At 34.7% G+C, this 17,667-nt stretch overlaps 1 protein-coding gene across 2 annotated transcripts in view; it reads left to right on the top strand.

The window, feature by feature from the left end:
* The window catches only part of LOC132720987 (lysosomal alpha-glucosidase-like), a 166,471-nt gene that overhangs the window by 26,023 nt on the left and 122,781 nt on the right, over window positions 1-17,667 (top strand). For both annotated transcript variants that reach the window (XM_060705235.1, XM_060705234.1), the window contains exons 4-6: window positions 12,095-12,249; window positions 12,776-12,944; window positions 13,510-13,606. In XM_060705235.1, coding sequence (XP_060561218.1) covers window positions 12,095-12,249; window positions 12,776-12,944; window positions 13,510-13,606 — 421 coding nt within the window. The remainder of the gene's footprint in view (window positions 1-12,094; window positions 12,250-12,775; window positions 12,945-13,509; window positions 13,607-17,667) is intronic.

The raw sequence follows: 17,667 nt of genomic DNA, 5'->3' as shown, positions 1-17,667 counted from the left end.
CAAGAACCATAACTCCATTTTGACTTATTACAGAGTTACTGCCCTTTGTTTCTTTTCCTTGTCCAGAGCATTACTTTAAAACTACTGGTTGGAATTCAAAACAACTTCATACAATGGTCAAGCACAATAAGGGGAAGTGCAGTGCACAAGAACCATAACTCCATCTTGACTAAGTACAGAGTTATTGCCCTTTGTTACTTTTCCTTTGCTTTCTTTTGTCTGGACCATAACTTGAAGACTTATTGTTGGAATTCATTATAACTTCATACAATGGTCAAGCACATTGAGAGGAAGTGCAGTGCATAAGAACCATAACTCCATCTTGACTAATTACAGAGTTACTGCCCTTTGTTACTTTTCCTTGTCCAGAGCATGACTTGAAAACTACTGGTTGGAATTCAAAACAACTTCATACAATGGTCAAGCACAATAAGGGGAAGTGCAGTGCACAAGAACCATAACTCCATCTTGACTAGTTATAGAGTTATTGCCCTTTGTTACTTTTCCTTGTCCAGAGCATAATTTGAAAACTACTGTTTGGAATTCAGTACAACTTCATACAGTTGTCAAGGACATTCAAAGGAAGTGCAGTGCACAAGAGCCATAAATCCATTTTGACAAAATACAGAGTTACTGCCCTTTGATACTTTTCCTTGTCCGGAGCATAACTTAAAACGTACAGGTTGGAATTCAAAACAACTTCATACAATGGTCAAGCACAATAAGAGGAAGTGCAGTGCACAAGAACTATGACTCTATCTTAAGTATTTATAGAGTTATTGCCCTTTGTTCTTTTTCTTTGTCTTTCTGGACTTATTACAGAGTAATTCAATTAAACTTCATCAATGGCCAACCACATTGAAAGGAAATGCAACATACATGAACCACAATTATCTTTAATTGCCCACAACCATAACTCTATGTTTCAATTCTTTTACAAGGTATTCTGTTACTAGTAACATCCTCATTTCCGAAGCAGACTTGTGGGGGTATTAATCACATTTAGTGATAGTTCTAGTTTGTGTCAGGTCTATAACTTTTTCATAGATCAAAGGATTTTGAAATACTTCGCCCAAATAGTCACTATAATAAGAGGATGTGTCATGCGCAACACCTGCATCCCTACCTCCAAGGTCAAGGTCACACTTAGAGGTCAAAAATTAACATAGTCTGTTATAGGGTATATTTTGTGTCGAATCTAGAACTTCTTCATAGTTCAAGGGATTTTGGAATAACTTGGCACAAATAGTCACAATAATAAGCCGATATGTCAGGTACAACACCTGCACCCCTACTTCTTAAGGTCAAGGTCACACTTAGAGGTCAAAGGTTAACAGAGTCTGTTATTTGGTATATTTTTTGTCGTGTCCATTACTTCTTCATAGATTAAGGGATTTTGAAAATACTTCACCCAAATAGTCACTATAATAAGAGGATGTGTCATGCGCAACACCTGCATCCCTACCTCCAAGGTCAAGGTCACACTTAGAGGTCAAAAATTAACATAGTCTGTTATAGGGTATATTTTGTGTCCAATCTATAACTTCTTCATAGTTCAAGGGATTTTGAAAATACTTGGCACAAATAGTCTCAATAATAAGACGTTGTGTCATGCACAACACCTGCTCCCCTACCTCCAAGGTCAAGGTCACACTTAGAGGTCAAAGCTTAACATGATAGATTTTTAAATTCCGTGTTTCATTTTATTTTTTTAACAAATTTATTGTTACATTTGCAGATCTAGCATTGATCATAATTTTGGACTGAATGTCCTGAGATCCATACCTCAATCTTTTGAAATAGCACAATTTTATGCTTCATATAAAACTCCCGGGGCGGGGGACGTTGGTAACTCTGTTACAAATTCTTGTTTTTGAATGAATTGTCTTCAAACTTGAACATTATAATCTTTAAGGATAGCCTTTTAAGTTAAACAGACAGACCTTGACCTTCAATCATATATGACCTTGACCCTGAAGGTCAAATTAATGAAATTTTCATTATGCCCCCCTTCAAAGAAGAGGGGGTATATTGTTTTGCTTATGTCTGTCGTCAGTCTGTTGGTCCGTCCGTAGGTATACCACATTATTTCCGCTGATTATCTTGAAAAGTATTCATCACAAAGTTTTCATATTTCACATAGTGATTGGTCATAACCAGCAGATGACCCGTTTTGCTTTTTGGGTCATTGATTCAAAGGTCACGGTAACAGGGGCCTTAAATGTCAGAATGGTTTCAGCTTGTTATCTTGAAAACGGTTTTGACTTTATAATTTTGAGTTATTGCCCTTTGTTATTTTTCATACATTTTGTCCGGAGCTTATCTCAAAAAGTGTTAGCGGTATCAACTTGAAACTTCATAGGTGGATAGATCTCATTGAGGAGGAGTGCAGCACACAAAAATGATAGCCTACCCTGCATTATTTTTCAGTGATTGCCCTTTGTTATTTTCAGCCATCAGTATTCACAAAGGTTTCAATAGCTTTTATCACTCCAGCCATAAGTTTTCATTACCAAAAGACCCATTAAAATTGAATTATCCTGCTCCAACAGAATAACATCTAACAAATAGTAAAAATCACTATTCTCCAATGTTTTTTTTTTTTCCATCAAAACTGATTTCAAAGTGCTGCAACTTCTCAATGGATTGAGATAGAGTCAAAGGCTTCTCAGCGTTGGTAACACTTTACCTTATGATCGACATCGGGTCATTTTTAGCCTCTCACAAGTCCAACATTTTCTTGGCGATGAGGGGTCACTGCCGCCACCCTTCAAACCCCCCAAACAGAAGGGGGCACACCCCCCGTCTGGCAACCCCCTGATGTACCTTTATGATGGGGGACGGCGCCGAAAAAGTGGTCACTTTTTTTAACAACATCTCTCAAACGAAAAACGGTGTTTGGGGTCTAAATAGGGCATTTTTTCACTGTTTGAGGCCTCAGAAAGTGTGTGTTGGGGGGGGGGGGGGTGAAAAGCCGTCAAAACACGCTCATATGAGGGAAAAGGTTAAATAGACTAATGTTTTAAACAGGCATGGATCCATCGCTTAAAGGGTTGAAGCCTTTCCCGCAGACATCCTGGCCTGAATTTTTTTCAGGCACAATGAGAGTAAAATTTATATTAATCTAAGTCCTTGTTTATTGGAACCTGGACCCCAGCCGAGCTTCCTGTCATTAAAGTCTTTAAGTCCAATTGGCAATTTGTTGACATTATGGCCTCAACTACGAAATTTTACTCCTGTATTTTTGACTAAAATACACCTGTATTTTAATCCCTTTCCACGTAGCGGAAAGGGGATTATAGGAATGGCATCCATCTATCAGTCTGTCTGTCTGTCAGCACTACAGAATAGAGATAGGGGGCCATCTAACTGTAAACAGAACAAAAGAGAACAATGGAGTTCATTCCGTAGCAATAGAGTAAGAGGCCTTTGGCCCTCTATTAAACAATACAAAATAACAAAAGAAATGGCACCTTATTCCATTTCGGCAGGACGTCTGTCTGTCGGTCAGTAACATGAACACTTTCGTGTCCGTTCCATAACTTTTTAACCGCTGATTTTTATGCCCCCGCCATGTAATGGCCGGGGCATATAGTGTTACCCTGTTCCGTCATTCCGTCCTTCCATCCTTCCGTCCTTCCGTCATTCTGTCATTCCGTCATCATCAGTTTCCGTTCATTATCTTAAGAACGGTTGCACACATTCAACTCAAATTTGACATATGGATATATCATGAGAAAATACAGGTCAAATTCGAATTTGGTCATGGTTCGATGATTTTTGGCAGAGTTATGCCCCTTTTACTTTGAAAATAATATGAAATTTCAGTTTCCGTTCATTATCTCCCCAACGGTACAACACAGTCAACTCAAACTTGACATATGGATATGTCATGAGAAAATACAGGTCAAGTTCGAATTTGGTCATGGTTCGATGATTTTTGGCAGAGTTATGCCCCTTTTACTTTGAAAATAATATGAAATTTTCAGTTTCCGTTCATTATCTCCCCAAAGGTACAATACATTCAACTCAAACTTGACATATGGATATGTCATGAGAAAATACAGGTCAAGTTCGAATTTGGTCGTGGTTCAATGATTTTTGGCAGAGTTATGCCCCTTTTACTTTGAAATTAATATGAAATTTTCAGCTTCCGTTCATTATCTCCATAAAGGTACAACACATTCAACTCAAACTTGACATATGGATGCGTCAAAGGAATGTGCAGGTCAAGTTCAAATTTGGTCATGGTTCAATGATTTTTGGCAGAGTTATGCGCCTTTCACTTTGAAAGTAATATGAAATTTTCAGTTTCCGTTTATTATCTCCCCAATGGTACAACACATTCAACTCAAATTTGACATATGGATATGTTTTTGGAATGCCCAGGCCAAGTTCGAGTTTGGTCATGGTTCAATGATTTTTGGCAGAGTAATGCCCCTTTCACTTTGAAAATAATATGAAATTTACAGTTTCTGTTCATTATCTACCCAACAGTGTTACATATTCATATTAAATTTGACATATGGATATGTCAAAGGAATGGGCAGGTCAAGTTGGAATTTGGTCATGGTTTGATGATTTTTTGGAAGAGTTATGTCCCTTTCACTTTGAAAATAATATAGATACATCTTAGAAATAAGCAGTTTAAGTTTGAATTTGGTTGTAGTTCAATGATTTAAGACAAACTTATCTTTCCTGAATGTTGGAAAAATTTTGAACTTTCACTTTCAGCACTCTTACTTTTAGCCATTATTTTGGCTACAAATATGCAATATGCTATTTTTAAAAGGTTTAGACTGAATAATTTCAGTGCCTTGAACATTGTATGAAAATGGTTTGTGTTAACATTGAAAAGTTTTAAGGGCTTTGAACTTAAAATGAAAAAAATAATTAAAGCACCATCTGAAATTTTGGCTGCATGCGGGGGCATCCGTGGCATGATGACACATTTCTAGTTTTTAAAATAACTTGGCACAAGTGATCACCATAATGAGAGAATGTGTAAAGCACAATAATTGGGTTGCTACTCCCAAGGTCAAGGTCACACTTAAAAGTCAAATGCTAAAAAGTCTTCATTTCATAATAAAAAGTCTACATTTTGTGTCCGCTCCATAAATTTTTTGCTGAAATGTTTTTGAAATAAATTGGCACAATCGATCACCATTATAAGAACATGTGCAGAGCTCTATATTTGGGTTGCTACCCCTAAGGTCAATGTCACAGTAAAAGGTCAAATGTATAAAAGTCTACATTTCCTGTCCCCTCCACAACTTTTAAACCTCTGAATTTTTTTTAAATAGCTTGGCACAAGTGATCACCATAATGAGACAATGTTCAGAGTGCAATAATTGGGTTGCCACCCCCAAGGCCCCAAGGTCAAGGTCACACGTAAAGTTTAAGTGTTTAAAGGTTTATATTTTATGTCCGCTTAATTATTTTTAAACCGCTGAATTTTTTTTTTATAAACTTGACAAAAGTGATCACCATTATAAGACGATGTGCACAGCACAATAATTTGGTTGCTACCCCCAAGGTCAAGGTCACACTTAAAGGTCAAGTGTTAAAAAGTCTACATTTCATGTCCGCTACATAACTTTTAAACCGCTGAAAAGTTTTTAAAATAACTTGGCACAAGTGTACACCATTATGAGACGATGTGCAGAGCACAATAATTGAATTGCTACCCCCAAATTCAAGGTCACACTTACAGGTCAAATGTTAGAAAGTCTACATTTCGTGTCTGTCCATAACATTTAAACCGCTGCAATGTTTTTATGATAACTTGGCAGAAATGATCACCATTATGACACCATTTTCAGAGAAGAAAGGTCCAATGTAAAAACATCTATTTTTATGTCTGCTCTACAACTTATTGACAATTCAAAGATTTAAAACTTACTTGGCACAAATGATCCCTACCATGAAACAATCTGCAGAGCTCAACATCCAGGTTGCTACTGCCAAGGTCAAGGTTATATGTTCTCTATAACTTTTTGACTTTATGGAAGATTTTGAATAACTTGGCACAAATATTCACTATCGTGAGACTATGTGCTTATGATGTGCATGGCTTAACAACAAGGTCATGGTTGGTAAAAGGTCAAGAAGTACACATTCATGTTCACTGCGGAAGGGGATGTAGCTGTCCTTCGAACTGCCTAAATGTTCAGTTAAAAATTACAGCTGCTGTACTTTTTTATCCCACCTGAGCACAAAGTGCTCAAGGTGAGCTTTTTTTATCACAATTTGTTCGGCGTCCATCATCTGTCAGTGTGTCTGTGCTTCCATCTTCAATTTTTGTGTCGCCTTGAAAAAGACATATAGGGGTTATTTTTGTCGGCGGCCCCTTAAGCTTTTCCGGGGCATAAGTCAGTCATTATAAGTCGGATTGGCTTCAAACTTGGTATTCATGCTTCTTATAATTACCCAAAGTGCAGTGCACAAGAACCGGTACTCTGCATTTCTTTTTTTTTTTAGTTATTGCCCTTTGTTATTTTTCATACTTTATTTTTTTCCAGGCCATTTCTCCTAAAGTATAAAAGCTATGGTCTTTAAACTTCATAGGATGATAGATCTCATTAAGAAAAAGTGCAGTGTACAAGAGGTGGTACTCTGCACTTCTTATTTTTGAGTTATTACCCATAATTAATTTGCTACTTTATTTTTGTCCAGGCCATTTCTCATAAATTATAAAAGCTATAGACTTGAAACTTCATAGGATGATAGATCTTATTGATAAGAAGTGCATTGCAAAGAAACTGCTGCTCTGCATTTCTTATTTTTAGCTCACCAGAGCCGAAGTCTCAGGGTGAGCTATAAGTATCAAAGGGGGATACTCCGTCGTGCGTCAACAATCGTCTTCTTCTCTGAAACCGCTGGGCAGATTTACTTCAAATTTGGTCTGTAGCATCCTTGTGACAGTCACACTTGAATTTGCTCATGTCATTTCAAGTGGCTCCTTTTAGGGGTCAACAGAGCTTAAAATAGAAAAACCTTTAAACATCTTCTACTACAGAACTAATCGATGGATAATCACCAAACTTTGTCTGTAGCATTTTTGGGTAGCCTTTTATCAAATTTGCTCATATGATTTGATTGGCCTCTTTTAGGGGTCTCTAGGGCTGAAAATAGAAATACCTTTAGACATCTTCTTCTACAGAACTAATGTATGGATGATCACCAAACTTTGTCTGTAGCATTCTTGGGTAGTCTTTTATCAAGTTTGCTCATATTAATTTGATTGGCTCCTTTTAGGGGCCGCTAAAGCTAAAAATATGAATACCTTAAAACATCTATATCTAGAGAACTAATTGATAGATGATCACCAAACTTTGTCTGTACCATTCTTGGGTAGTCTTTTATCAAGTTTGCTCATATTAATTTGATTGGCCCCTTTAAGGGGTCTCTAGGGCTAAAAATAGAAAAACCTTTAAATGTCTTCTCCCACGGAACTAATAGATGGATGATCACCAAACTTTGTCTGTAGCATTCTTGGGTAGTCTGATAGCAACTTTGCTCATATTAATGTGATTGGCCTCTTTTATGGCAGCTAAAGCTAAAAATAGAAATACCTTTTAAACATCTATTTCTACAGAACTAATTGATGGATGATCACCAAACTTAGTCTGTAGCATTCTTGGGTAGTCTCTTATCAAGATTGATCATATTAATTTGATTGGCCCCTTTTAGGGGTCTCTAGAGCTAAAAATAGAAAAACCTTTAAATGTCTTCTCCTACGGAACTAATTGATGAATGATCACCAAATTTTGTCTGTAGCATTCTTGGGTAGTCTTTAATCAATTTTGATCATATTAATTTGATTGGCCCCTTTTAGGGGCCGCTAAAGCTGAGTATAGAAATACCTTTAAACATCTATTTCTACAGAACTAACTGATGGATGATAACCAAACTTTGTCTGTAGCATTCTTAGGTACGCTTTTATCAAATTTGCTCATATTAATTTGATTGGCCCCTTTTTGGGGCCACTAAAGCCAAAAATATAAAAACCTTTGAACATTTCCTACTGAAATAATTGATAGATGATCACCAAACTTTGTAGCATTATTAGGTAGTCTTTTATCAAGTTTGCTCATATTAAATTGATTGGTGCCGTTTAAGCTAAAGCTTAGTCGCCCCAGGTCATGGCATTTAGTCAAATTATTATTTAAACATATTCTATGCTCAAATTAAATATCAGAAAATATTGACAATGGATAATTTCCAACTCTGAAAAGCAGTTGTTTCTGGTGAGCGACTCAGGGCCATCATGGCCCTCTTGTTTGAGTTATTGCCCTTTGTTAATTTTCATATTTCATTTTTGTTCTGGCCATTTCTCCAAAACTATATTGTTCACAAGGCGACACATCCGACCCGCGGAGTTCTAGTTTATACAAACAACTTCTTCTCAGAAACCACATGCCCAAACTTGATGAAATTTTCCTTGGATGTTCATTATATGAAGCTCTACTAAAATTCTTCAAATGGTTTTGCTCAATTGAATATCTGGATCAGCAGGGCTAAAATAGATTTTTAGAATGAAATCTTTTAAAATCTTCTTCTCTGAAAATGCATGGCCTAGAGCTTAGATATTTTGTGTGTAGCATCATCTAATGAAAGTCTACAAAAATTATTCAAATTATAGCCCTTGGGTCAAAATCATTATGTACATATAGTAAAAACTTAAAAAAACTTTTTTCTGAAGATATGAGGCTTTAAGAGCCTTGATATTTGGTAAATGATATTATGTATGTCCTCTAACAAAGTTGTTCAAAGTTTTCTCTAGTGTAAATATTGGCACCACGATGGGGGGAATAGGTTTCCAAATATGGAAAAACACTATAGAGGCTACTGTTTCAACTCAAATTGGTGAGAAAGTTTGTTTTGATGTTTGCTAGGGCTTTTTCAGATATGGGTTTTCTGGGGTTGAAAACTAGGTCACGCAGCCCAAATATGGAACAACCTTGTAAACACTTTAAAGGCTACTGTTTTGGTCCAAATATCCTGGAAATTGGTTAGATAGATTGTTAAGATGATTTTTTTGCTCAATTTGGAATAAGGGTCATCATAGGTCAAAATGTATGTTATACAGCCCAAATATTGAAAAACCACTGTTTTGGTTCAAATATCTTAGATTGGTTAGAACGGTTGTTTATATGATTTCTATTACAGATTTGCATATAGGTTATCTGAGGTCAAAAACATGTCACAGCACATAAAAAGGCATAAATGGAAAAACCTTATTTAAACATTTGCACTATTTCAGGTACAGATATGAATATTATGATATCAGTTTAAGTTTATGGCATTAAATCTGCCTTTCATTCATTTCATTCATTTGCTTACAATATTAATTCAGAGCCTCAATTATGAGTCAGGTGAGCGATATAAGGGCCATTATGGCCCTTTTGTTTTGCTATAACTTGCTATAACTTTGTTATTACTCATATTATAACAGAACATTCTTTAGGATAAGATTTCCATGTATAGCACACTCAAGTTGACCTTGACTCATGTAAGACCTTGACCTTTATGGTTAAATTATTGAATGTTCACTGATTTTTGCTTTAATACATATTCATATATGTATATAATTTTTTGATGCCACCGCAGCACCTGTGTGTGTGTGTTTGTGTGTGTGTGTGTGTGTGTTTGTTTGTATGTGTGTTCTATAGATTATATAGTGAACTTAAGAAATCTTCTTGTGAAAAACCACTAGTCCAATTTCAACCAAACTTGGCAGGATTGATCCTTTGGTAAAGGGCTTCCAAAGTTTCCAAAGAATTTCATTCCATGCAGAAATCTGGTTGCCATGGCAACCAAAAGGAATTATAAGAATAAATTAAAAAAATCTTCTCGTAAAGACCCAAAAGGCCTAGAGCTAAGATAATCCGCAAAAGGTATTGTCTGGTGGACCTCTACCAAGATTGTTTAAATTATAGCCCTGGGGTCAAAATCAGCCCCGCCCCAGGGGTCATTGATTTTCACTATATGTACATATAGTAAAAACTTAGAATATCTTCTTGTGTGAAGGTACAAGGCTTAGAGGTTTGATTTTTGGTATGTGTTATTATCTATAGGTACTCTACCAAAATTGTTCAAATTTTGCCTCTAGTGTCAAAATTAACCCTGCCCCGGGGGTCATAGGTTTTCATTATATGTATATGGTAAAAACTTTTTAAAAATTTCTTCTAACATTTGACAAATGCTAGAGGTTAGATATTTTGCATGAAATATTGTGTAGTGAACCTCTACCAAGATTGTTCAAATTTTAGCCCTGGGGTCAAAATTGGCCTTGCCCCAGGGGTCATTGATTTTCACTATGTACATATAGTTAAAAATCAAAAAATCTTATTGTCTGAAGGAATAAGGCTTAGAGATTTAATATTTGTTATATGATTTCATCTACAGGTACTCTACCAAAGTTGTTCAAATTTTGCCTCTAATGTCAAGATTAACCTTGCCCTGGGGGGTCATAGGTTTTCTTATATGTATATAGTAAAAACTTAAAAAATCATCTTTTCTAAATTGACAAAGGGTAAAGATTAGATATTTTGCATGAAACATTGTGTAGTGAACCTCTAGCAAGATTGTACAAATTATAGCCCTGGGGTCAAAATTGGCCCCACCCCAGGGGCTCATTCATTTTCACTATGTACATATAGTAAAAAATTAAAAATCTTCCTGTCTGAAGGTACAAGGCTTAGAGCTTTGATATTTGGTAAATAATATCATCTATGGGTCCTCTGCTAAAGTTGTTTTAATTATGCCCCTAGTGTTAAAATTGCCCTGCCCCAGATGCGATAGTTTTCCTTATATGTATAAATTAAAAACTTGAAAAATCTTCTTCTATGAATTGACAAAGGCTAGAGGTTAAATATTTGGCATGAGACTTTGCGAAGTGAACCTCTACCAAGATTGTTCAAATAATAGCCCTGGGGTCAAAATTGGCTCTGCCCCGGGGGTCATTGATGTTCATTATGTGCATGTAGTAAAAAAATAAAAAATCTTTTTGTCTGAAGGTACAAGGTATAGAGCTTTGATGTTTGCTATATAATATCATCTATAGGTCCTCTACCAAAGTTGTTCAAATTTTTCCCCTGGTGCCAAAATTGGCCCTGCCCGGGGGGCATTGATTCTCATTATGTACACATAGTAAAAACAGAAACTAAAACAAATTTAATGTTTTCTGAATTGGAGAAAGCTACACATAGATATTTGACATGAAATGTTGTTTGGTGGACCTGTATCAAGATTGTTTTGAATTAAACCCTTGGGTAAAAATTTTGCCTTGCCCAAGGGGACAATGACCTACTTTCTTGTCCTTTGATGTACAGCAATGAAATTTTGACCATGAGCACAGTTTTAGTTGTAAAATTGAACTTTAATATCAGCTGACCTAGATTTTGACAAAGTGTCTTACTGTGCTGTCATGAAATTAAGGCTGTGTGAAATATGACCTTCACCACCAAATTCAATAGACTCAACTGCATTGATATATTCCTACTCTAATCTTTTATTTGAATAACAATAGATTTAACCACTAATTTGATAATAAGAATTAGATAGGTCAGGGATCTATGCATTATGACAATCTTCAATTGTATAGAAACAAAAAAAAGTATGTTCCTACACTACTATTTAGTGTTGTATTAATGCGGTGGCATAACATTTTTCACAAATGCAATCTTGTTTTCTTCTGAATTTTGATAATATTTTCTTAACATTGTCATCTATTTATGGAGAGGATTCATACTTCAACATAACTAGTGTGACAAGACGGACCTATTAGAATTAAAAAAGGAAACATTAAGATTTATTCAAACTGTTCCTTTGTATCTTTTTAGAAAAGTAAAAAATCGATCGTTGCCCCCGCCCGGCGGTGGCTCTTGTTGACTCATTTGTCATCAAACTTGGTCAGGATGCTTTTCTAAGTAATTGCTCGGATGAGTTGGATGGGTCAGATGAGTGATCTTGGGCCATCTTGGCCCTCTTGTTTATGTGTTTCTTTGCCATGAATGTAATCATCAAAAGATGCAGAAGACTATCAGGTCACACAATAAAGTTTTAATGTAGCAAATTTATTATGTTTCAGATCTATGACCCAAATAATGCTAGATATGAGGTACCGATCAAATTGTCAAGGGCAATCAATCCTGTGACAGCAGTAAAAACAAATTATAACTTATATATCCCATCACATGGACCTTTTTATATAACTGTTACAAGAAAATCTTCTGGACATGTATTGTAAGTGCTTAACAAAAAATTTTATTCTTATTTACCGAATTTAAATGTCATGTGGACATTTTAAACATGATGTTTTCAAGCAGTCTACCATTTAAATCATTTTGAATAGGAAATAGTAAAAAAATTACACAGTTTCAAAATTCAGAGAAGTTTTATTTTATATTTCTCATTTGAAAGACTGTTATCAATTTTACTTATGTGGATAAAACTAAGTCATGCATAGTTAATACCATTTGACCACTGCATCACTTGTCAACCATTTTAGACATCTTGATACTAAATTTTATGTTCGGTAATTAACCTTGTGAATTTGTATTATAAATTTGTCAAGCTTTAAATAAGAGACATTATAAACAATGTCAAGAAAACCTTAAACCTGTACAACAATTTTACATGAAATCGCTTTTAGACTTTATTTTTTTGTACTTACATATTTTCCCCCTCATCAATAGTTTCATACAGCATATTGTCAGTAAGATTTGCTTTTATTGTGCTGATTAAAATATTTTCTCGTATTAACAAACAGGTTTAGTTCACAGAATGTTTCGCCATTGGTATTTGCTGACCAGTTTATTCAGCTTGGTACTCAGCTTAGCACAAAGTATCTTTATGGGCTTGGAGAGCACAGGGCAGCATTCCTTGTAAGCACTAACTGGACAAAAAGGGCTTTCTGGAGCAGGGATCAGCCACCATCTGTGAGATATTATTCAAAATAATGATAATAAAAAATTCTAAAATTATACCCAGTTTTGTTAAGTTATTTGCAAATAGATAGATATACTGGCAAAATTTATTTGTGTTGAAGACAAACACAGTCAAATTTAAAAATTTGCTGTAATTCTGGAGTTTTACAATATCTTTATAGAAAAAAACAAAGTTTTGAAGCTGATGAAGGACACTGTAAATTATTAAATGATAACATACACAATTTATTTGAAGCATGACTGTTTTTCTTCTTCTTCTTTAATACATGTATGCTAAACACCAAGTAAATTAAGGAATTATGCATCTTTGTTGCGATACACAAGGTGAGATAACCTGCTGTCTTCCATATAATATAGCAATAGATTATTGAGTAGGTTATCAAGGTTTTTTTTACATGAACCGTATATTTAATTATTTATAGATAATTTGTATGTTTATACATTATATCCTCCAACATTTCCCTAAACAGTGGAGGCATATTTTGTTTATAATGTATTGCAGAGGGATGGCAATTTGTATAAAGTTAACTATACTTGATATTCTTATACATTACAGCCGGATAGCAATTTGTATGGTGTTCACCCATTCTATCTAAATATTGAGAGAGATAACAATGCACATGGAGTGTTCCTTCTAAACAGTAATGCTATGGGTATGGATATTTAACAGTTTACTGCATTATTCATTTTTAGCTCCATTTTTTATACCCCCCAAACAAAGATTGGGGGGTATGTAGGAGTCACTAGGTGGTCGGTCGGTTGATCGGTCAGTCAGTAGGTCGATGGGTCCAGCGGTCTATCTTGACTAATTACAGAGTTATTGCCCTTTGTTACTTTTCCTTGTCTGGAGCATAACTTGAAAACTACTGGTTGGAATTCAAAACAACTTCGTACAATGGTCAAGCACAATAAGGGGAAGTGCAGTGCACAAGAACCAAAACTCTATCTAAAGTAATTACAGAGTTATTGCCCTTTGTTACTTTTCCATAGCTTTCTTTTGTCTGGACCATAACTTGAAGACTAATGGTTGGAATTCAATACAACTTCATACAATGATCAAGCACATAGAGAGGAAGTGCAGTGCACAAGAACCATAACTCTATCTTGACTAATTACAGAGTAATTGCCCTTTGTTACTTTTCCTTGTCCGGAACATAACATGAAAATTAATGGTTGGAATTCAAAACAACTAAATACAATGATCAAGCAAAATAAGAGGAAGTGCAGTGCACAAGAACCATAACTCTATCTAAAGTAATAACAGAGTTATTGCCCTTTGATACTTTGCCTTGTCCAGAGCATAACTTGAAAAGTACTGGTTGGAATTCAAAACAACTTCATACAATGGTCAAGCACAATAAGAGGAAGTGCAGTGCACAAAAACCATAACTCTGTCCAGAGTAATTATAGAGTTATAGCCCTTGGTTACCTTTCCATTGCTTTTTTCTTGTTCAGAGCATGACTTGAAAACTACTAGTTGGAATTCAATACAATTTCATACAATGGTCAAGTATATTGAGAGGAAGTGCAGTGCACAGAAACCATAACTCTTTCTTGACTCATTTAAGAGTTTTTGCCCTTTGTTACTTTTTATTGTCCAGTGTATAACTTTAAAATGAATGGTTGGAATTCAATGAAACTTCACACAATGGTCAAGGGCAGTGAGATGAAGTGCAGTGCACAAGAACCATAACTATTTGGATAAATTACAGTTATTGCCCTTTGTTACCTTTTTTGTCCAGTGCATAACTTGAAAACTAGTAGTTGGAATTCAATACTACTTCATACAAAGGTCAAGGGCAATGACAGGAAGTGAAGTGTACAATAACCATAACTACATCTTCAGTATTTGTAGAGTTATTGCCCTTTGTTCCTTTTCCTTGTCCGGTGCATAACTTAAAAACTAATGTTTAGAATTCAATGCAACTCATACAATGGTCAAGCGCAATGAGAAGAAGTGCAATGCGCAAGAAGCGTAACTCTTTCTGGACTAATTACAGAGTAATTCAATAAAACTTCATCAATGGTCAACCACGTTAAAAGGAAATGCAACATACAAGAACCACAACTATCTTTTATTGCCCACAACTATAACTCTATTTCAATTCTTTTGCAAGGACTTCCTCATTTCCGAAGCAGTCTTGCAGGGGTATTAATCACATTTAGTGATAGATCTATTTTTTTTTTTTTAAAAAGTAGAGGTATTGTGATAGTCCCAGTGGCGTTGCCGTTGCCTTCCGCAAAATTGTACCTGGATCATAACTTTTTTACTTCTTGGTGTATTGTCTTCATACTTGGCCACAACAACCCTTGGGACAAGACCTTTCAGTAGACCATCTAACCTTGGCCTTCATAAATGACCTGACCTTGAAGGTCAAAAGTCCAAATTTTACCTGTTCTTGCTATTATTGGCTGTAACTTTGTTGTTTTTGAATGGATTGTCATCAAACTTGAACATAATAATCTTCAAGGATAGCCCTTCAAATAACCAGACAGACCTTGACTTTCCCTCATAAATGACCTTGACTTTGAAGGTCAAATTATTGAAATTTTCATTTTTTATTTTTGGCTGTAACTGGCTGTAACTTTGCTATTATTGAATGGATTGACTTTATATTATAACAGGACCTTCATCTTTATCAAACTCAAATTGACTTTGGCTCTTTTATGACCTTGACCTTGAAGGTTAAATTATTGAATTATATTGGTGTGTATGCATATATATAAATATATATAAATATATAAATAACTAAATATATATACACACACACAGTTGACTCTCGGTAACTCGAAATCCAAGGGACTGGACATTTTACTTCAAGAGAAACAGAATTCCAGTAACCTGGATCTGTCGCCATTACATTGACATTCGAACATGTATATACATGTGCCTGATTGAATGTGCAAAGAAGTAGGTTTGTTATTGTTGATAGTGGCAATGCTGCAATATTTAACAGTTGAAATGATGGTAAATCACTTACAACTACAAATTATAAATGAACAAAATTTAATACATGTATATTAATAGTGAAACATAAACACAACATTTGTGGCAATGACATAAATGCAAGTTTGTCAGTATTCATCAGTAAAGCACATGTTTTTGATAATAACTCATGACAATTCATTACAATAAAAGCACAATAACACATTTATTTCAACAACAATTTATCTATTATATGAAGTGAATTGATCATCGGACGAAAACAAAAGTAGCAACTTTCGTGAACCGGAAGTATATATTAATGTATGCAAAATGACAGAACATTAATTATACAAATGTCATTTACGTTGATAACACACATCAATACCTAGGCTGTTTATTTGACTAACACCTGTCAGACTGGCACGAGTCAACTTTCTTAAAGAAATGTAATTAAATCTTAATTTAGTTATCTAACTGTTAAAACCAATTAAGTCCTGAAACCGATTAATACCACTTTTACGACGTGTTGATAATACATGATAACCGGCAATTAAAACTACTATGAAACGTGTGAATCACTAGTGAGAACATCTCACCTTGATATCGCCGACCTTTGATCTGTCAGTTGGACTTTAATTGACGGGACCAAAATTTCTTTTCGACTAAACAGGAGTCTCGGTAAGTCAAAATTTGACCTAAGTGGAGTTGAAATTCAAAGATAAAGAAGGAAATTCGACGGGACTTTAGAAATTCTTCGACAAACGCGTAATTTTGAGTAAAGCGATTTTGACTTTTTTGAGAGTCAACTGTGTATATATACATGTTTATTACCCTTCCAGATTTTTTCCGCCTTTTTGACTGGATATTGATCACCCGAAAGAAATTGATATTACCGAGCCAGACGGGTAATATACACGAATGATATCGACGAAAACAAAAGTAGCAACTTTCGTCGGAAGATTATATTAATTTCGAAAAAAACAATGCATTCAAACACACTACATACCTTTTTTTGTTTCAATCCGTTATTTCTTAAAGAATTAATACATCTTATTTAGTGATCTTTTACTGTGAAAACAGTAATCCTAAAGTAATCTATTTCGACGTTTGATAATATATGAATTAAGCAATGATTGTGATTTTAAAATCCCCCTTGAATCGGCACCTGGAAGTTGGTAATAAAATTAATTTTGGTTTTCGAGTAAAATATTGGTAATAAATTTACCTAAGATAAATTCACCCGATAAAAGGATCGACGGTGATTAAAATCTTGACAGGTAATTAGTAATATATTTGACTTTTGAATCAAAATAACATATAATATTAATATATAAATGCGTATAGATATAAATGCGTATATATAAATATAAGAAAATTTGGTCCCGTCAATTAAAGTCCAACATATTTTCATCTCAATTACATCTCAATATATATATATATATATATATATATATATATATATATATATATATATATATATATATATATATATATATATATATATAAATGCATATATATATAAATGCGTATTCATATACATATCTTTTTCTTTTTCTTCTGTAATACACATGGGGATATATTAAAAAAGGATTCATACTTTGACAAAACTAATGTGACAAGACACACCAATTTAATTGATAGAAAGGAAACATTAAGATTTGTTCAAAGGTTTCTTTGTTTGCTTTTAAAAAAATGTAAAAAGTAGAGCGTTGCCCCCGCTCGGCGGTGGCTCTTGTTATACATTGGCTCATACAGCCTTTATTTATAGCCTGAAGTTTTTCATATTTG

The sequence above is a fragment of the Ruditapes philippinarum genome, unplaced genomic scaffold (genome assembly GCF_026571515.1).
Source record: "Ruditapes philippinarum isolate M1 unplaced genomic scaffold, ASM2657151v2 ctg182_1_1_1_1, whole genome shotgun sequence".
NCBI lineage: Eukaryota > Metazoa > Mollusca > Bivalvia > Venerida > Veneridae > Ruditapes > Ruditapes philippinarum.
Note: the sequence above shows the minus strand (reverse complement) of the source record. Positions and strands in the feature narration are given on the sequence as shown.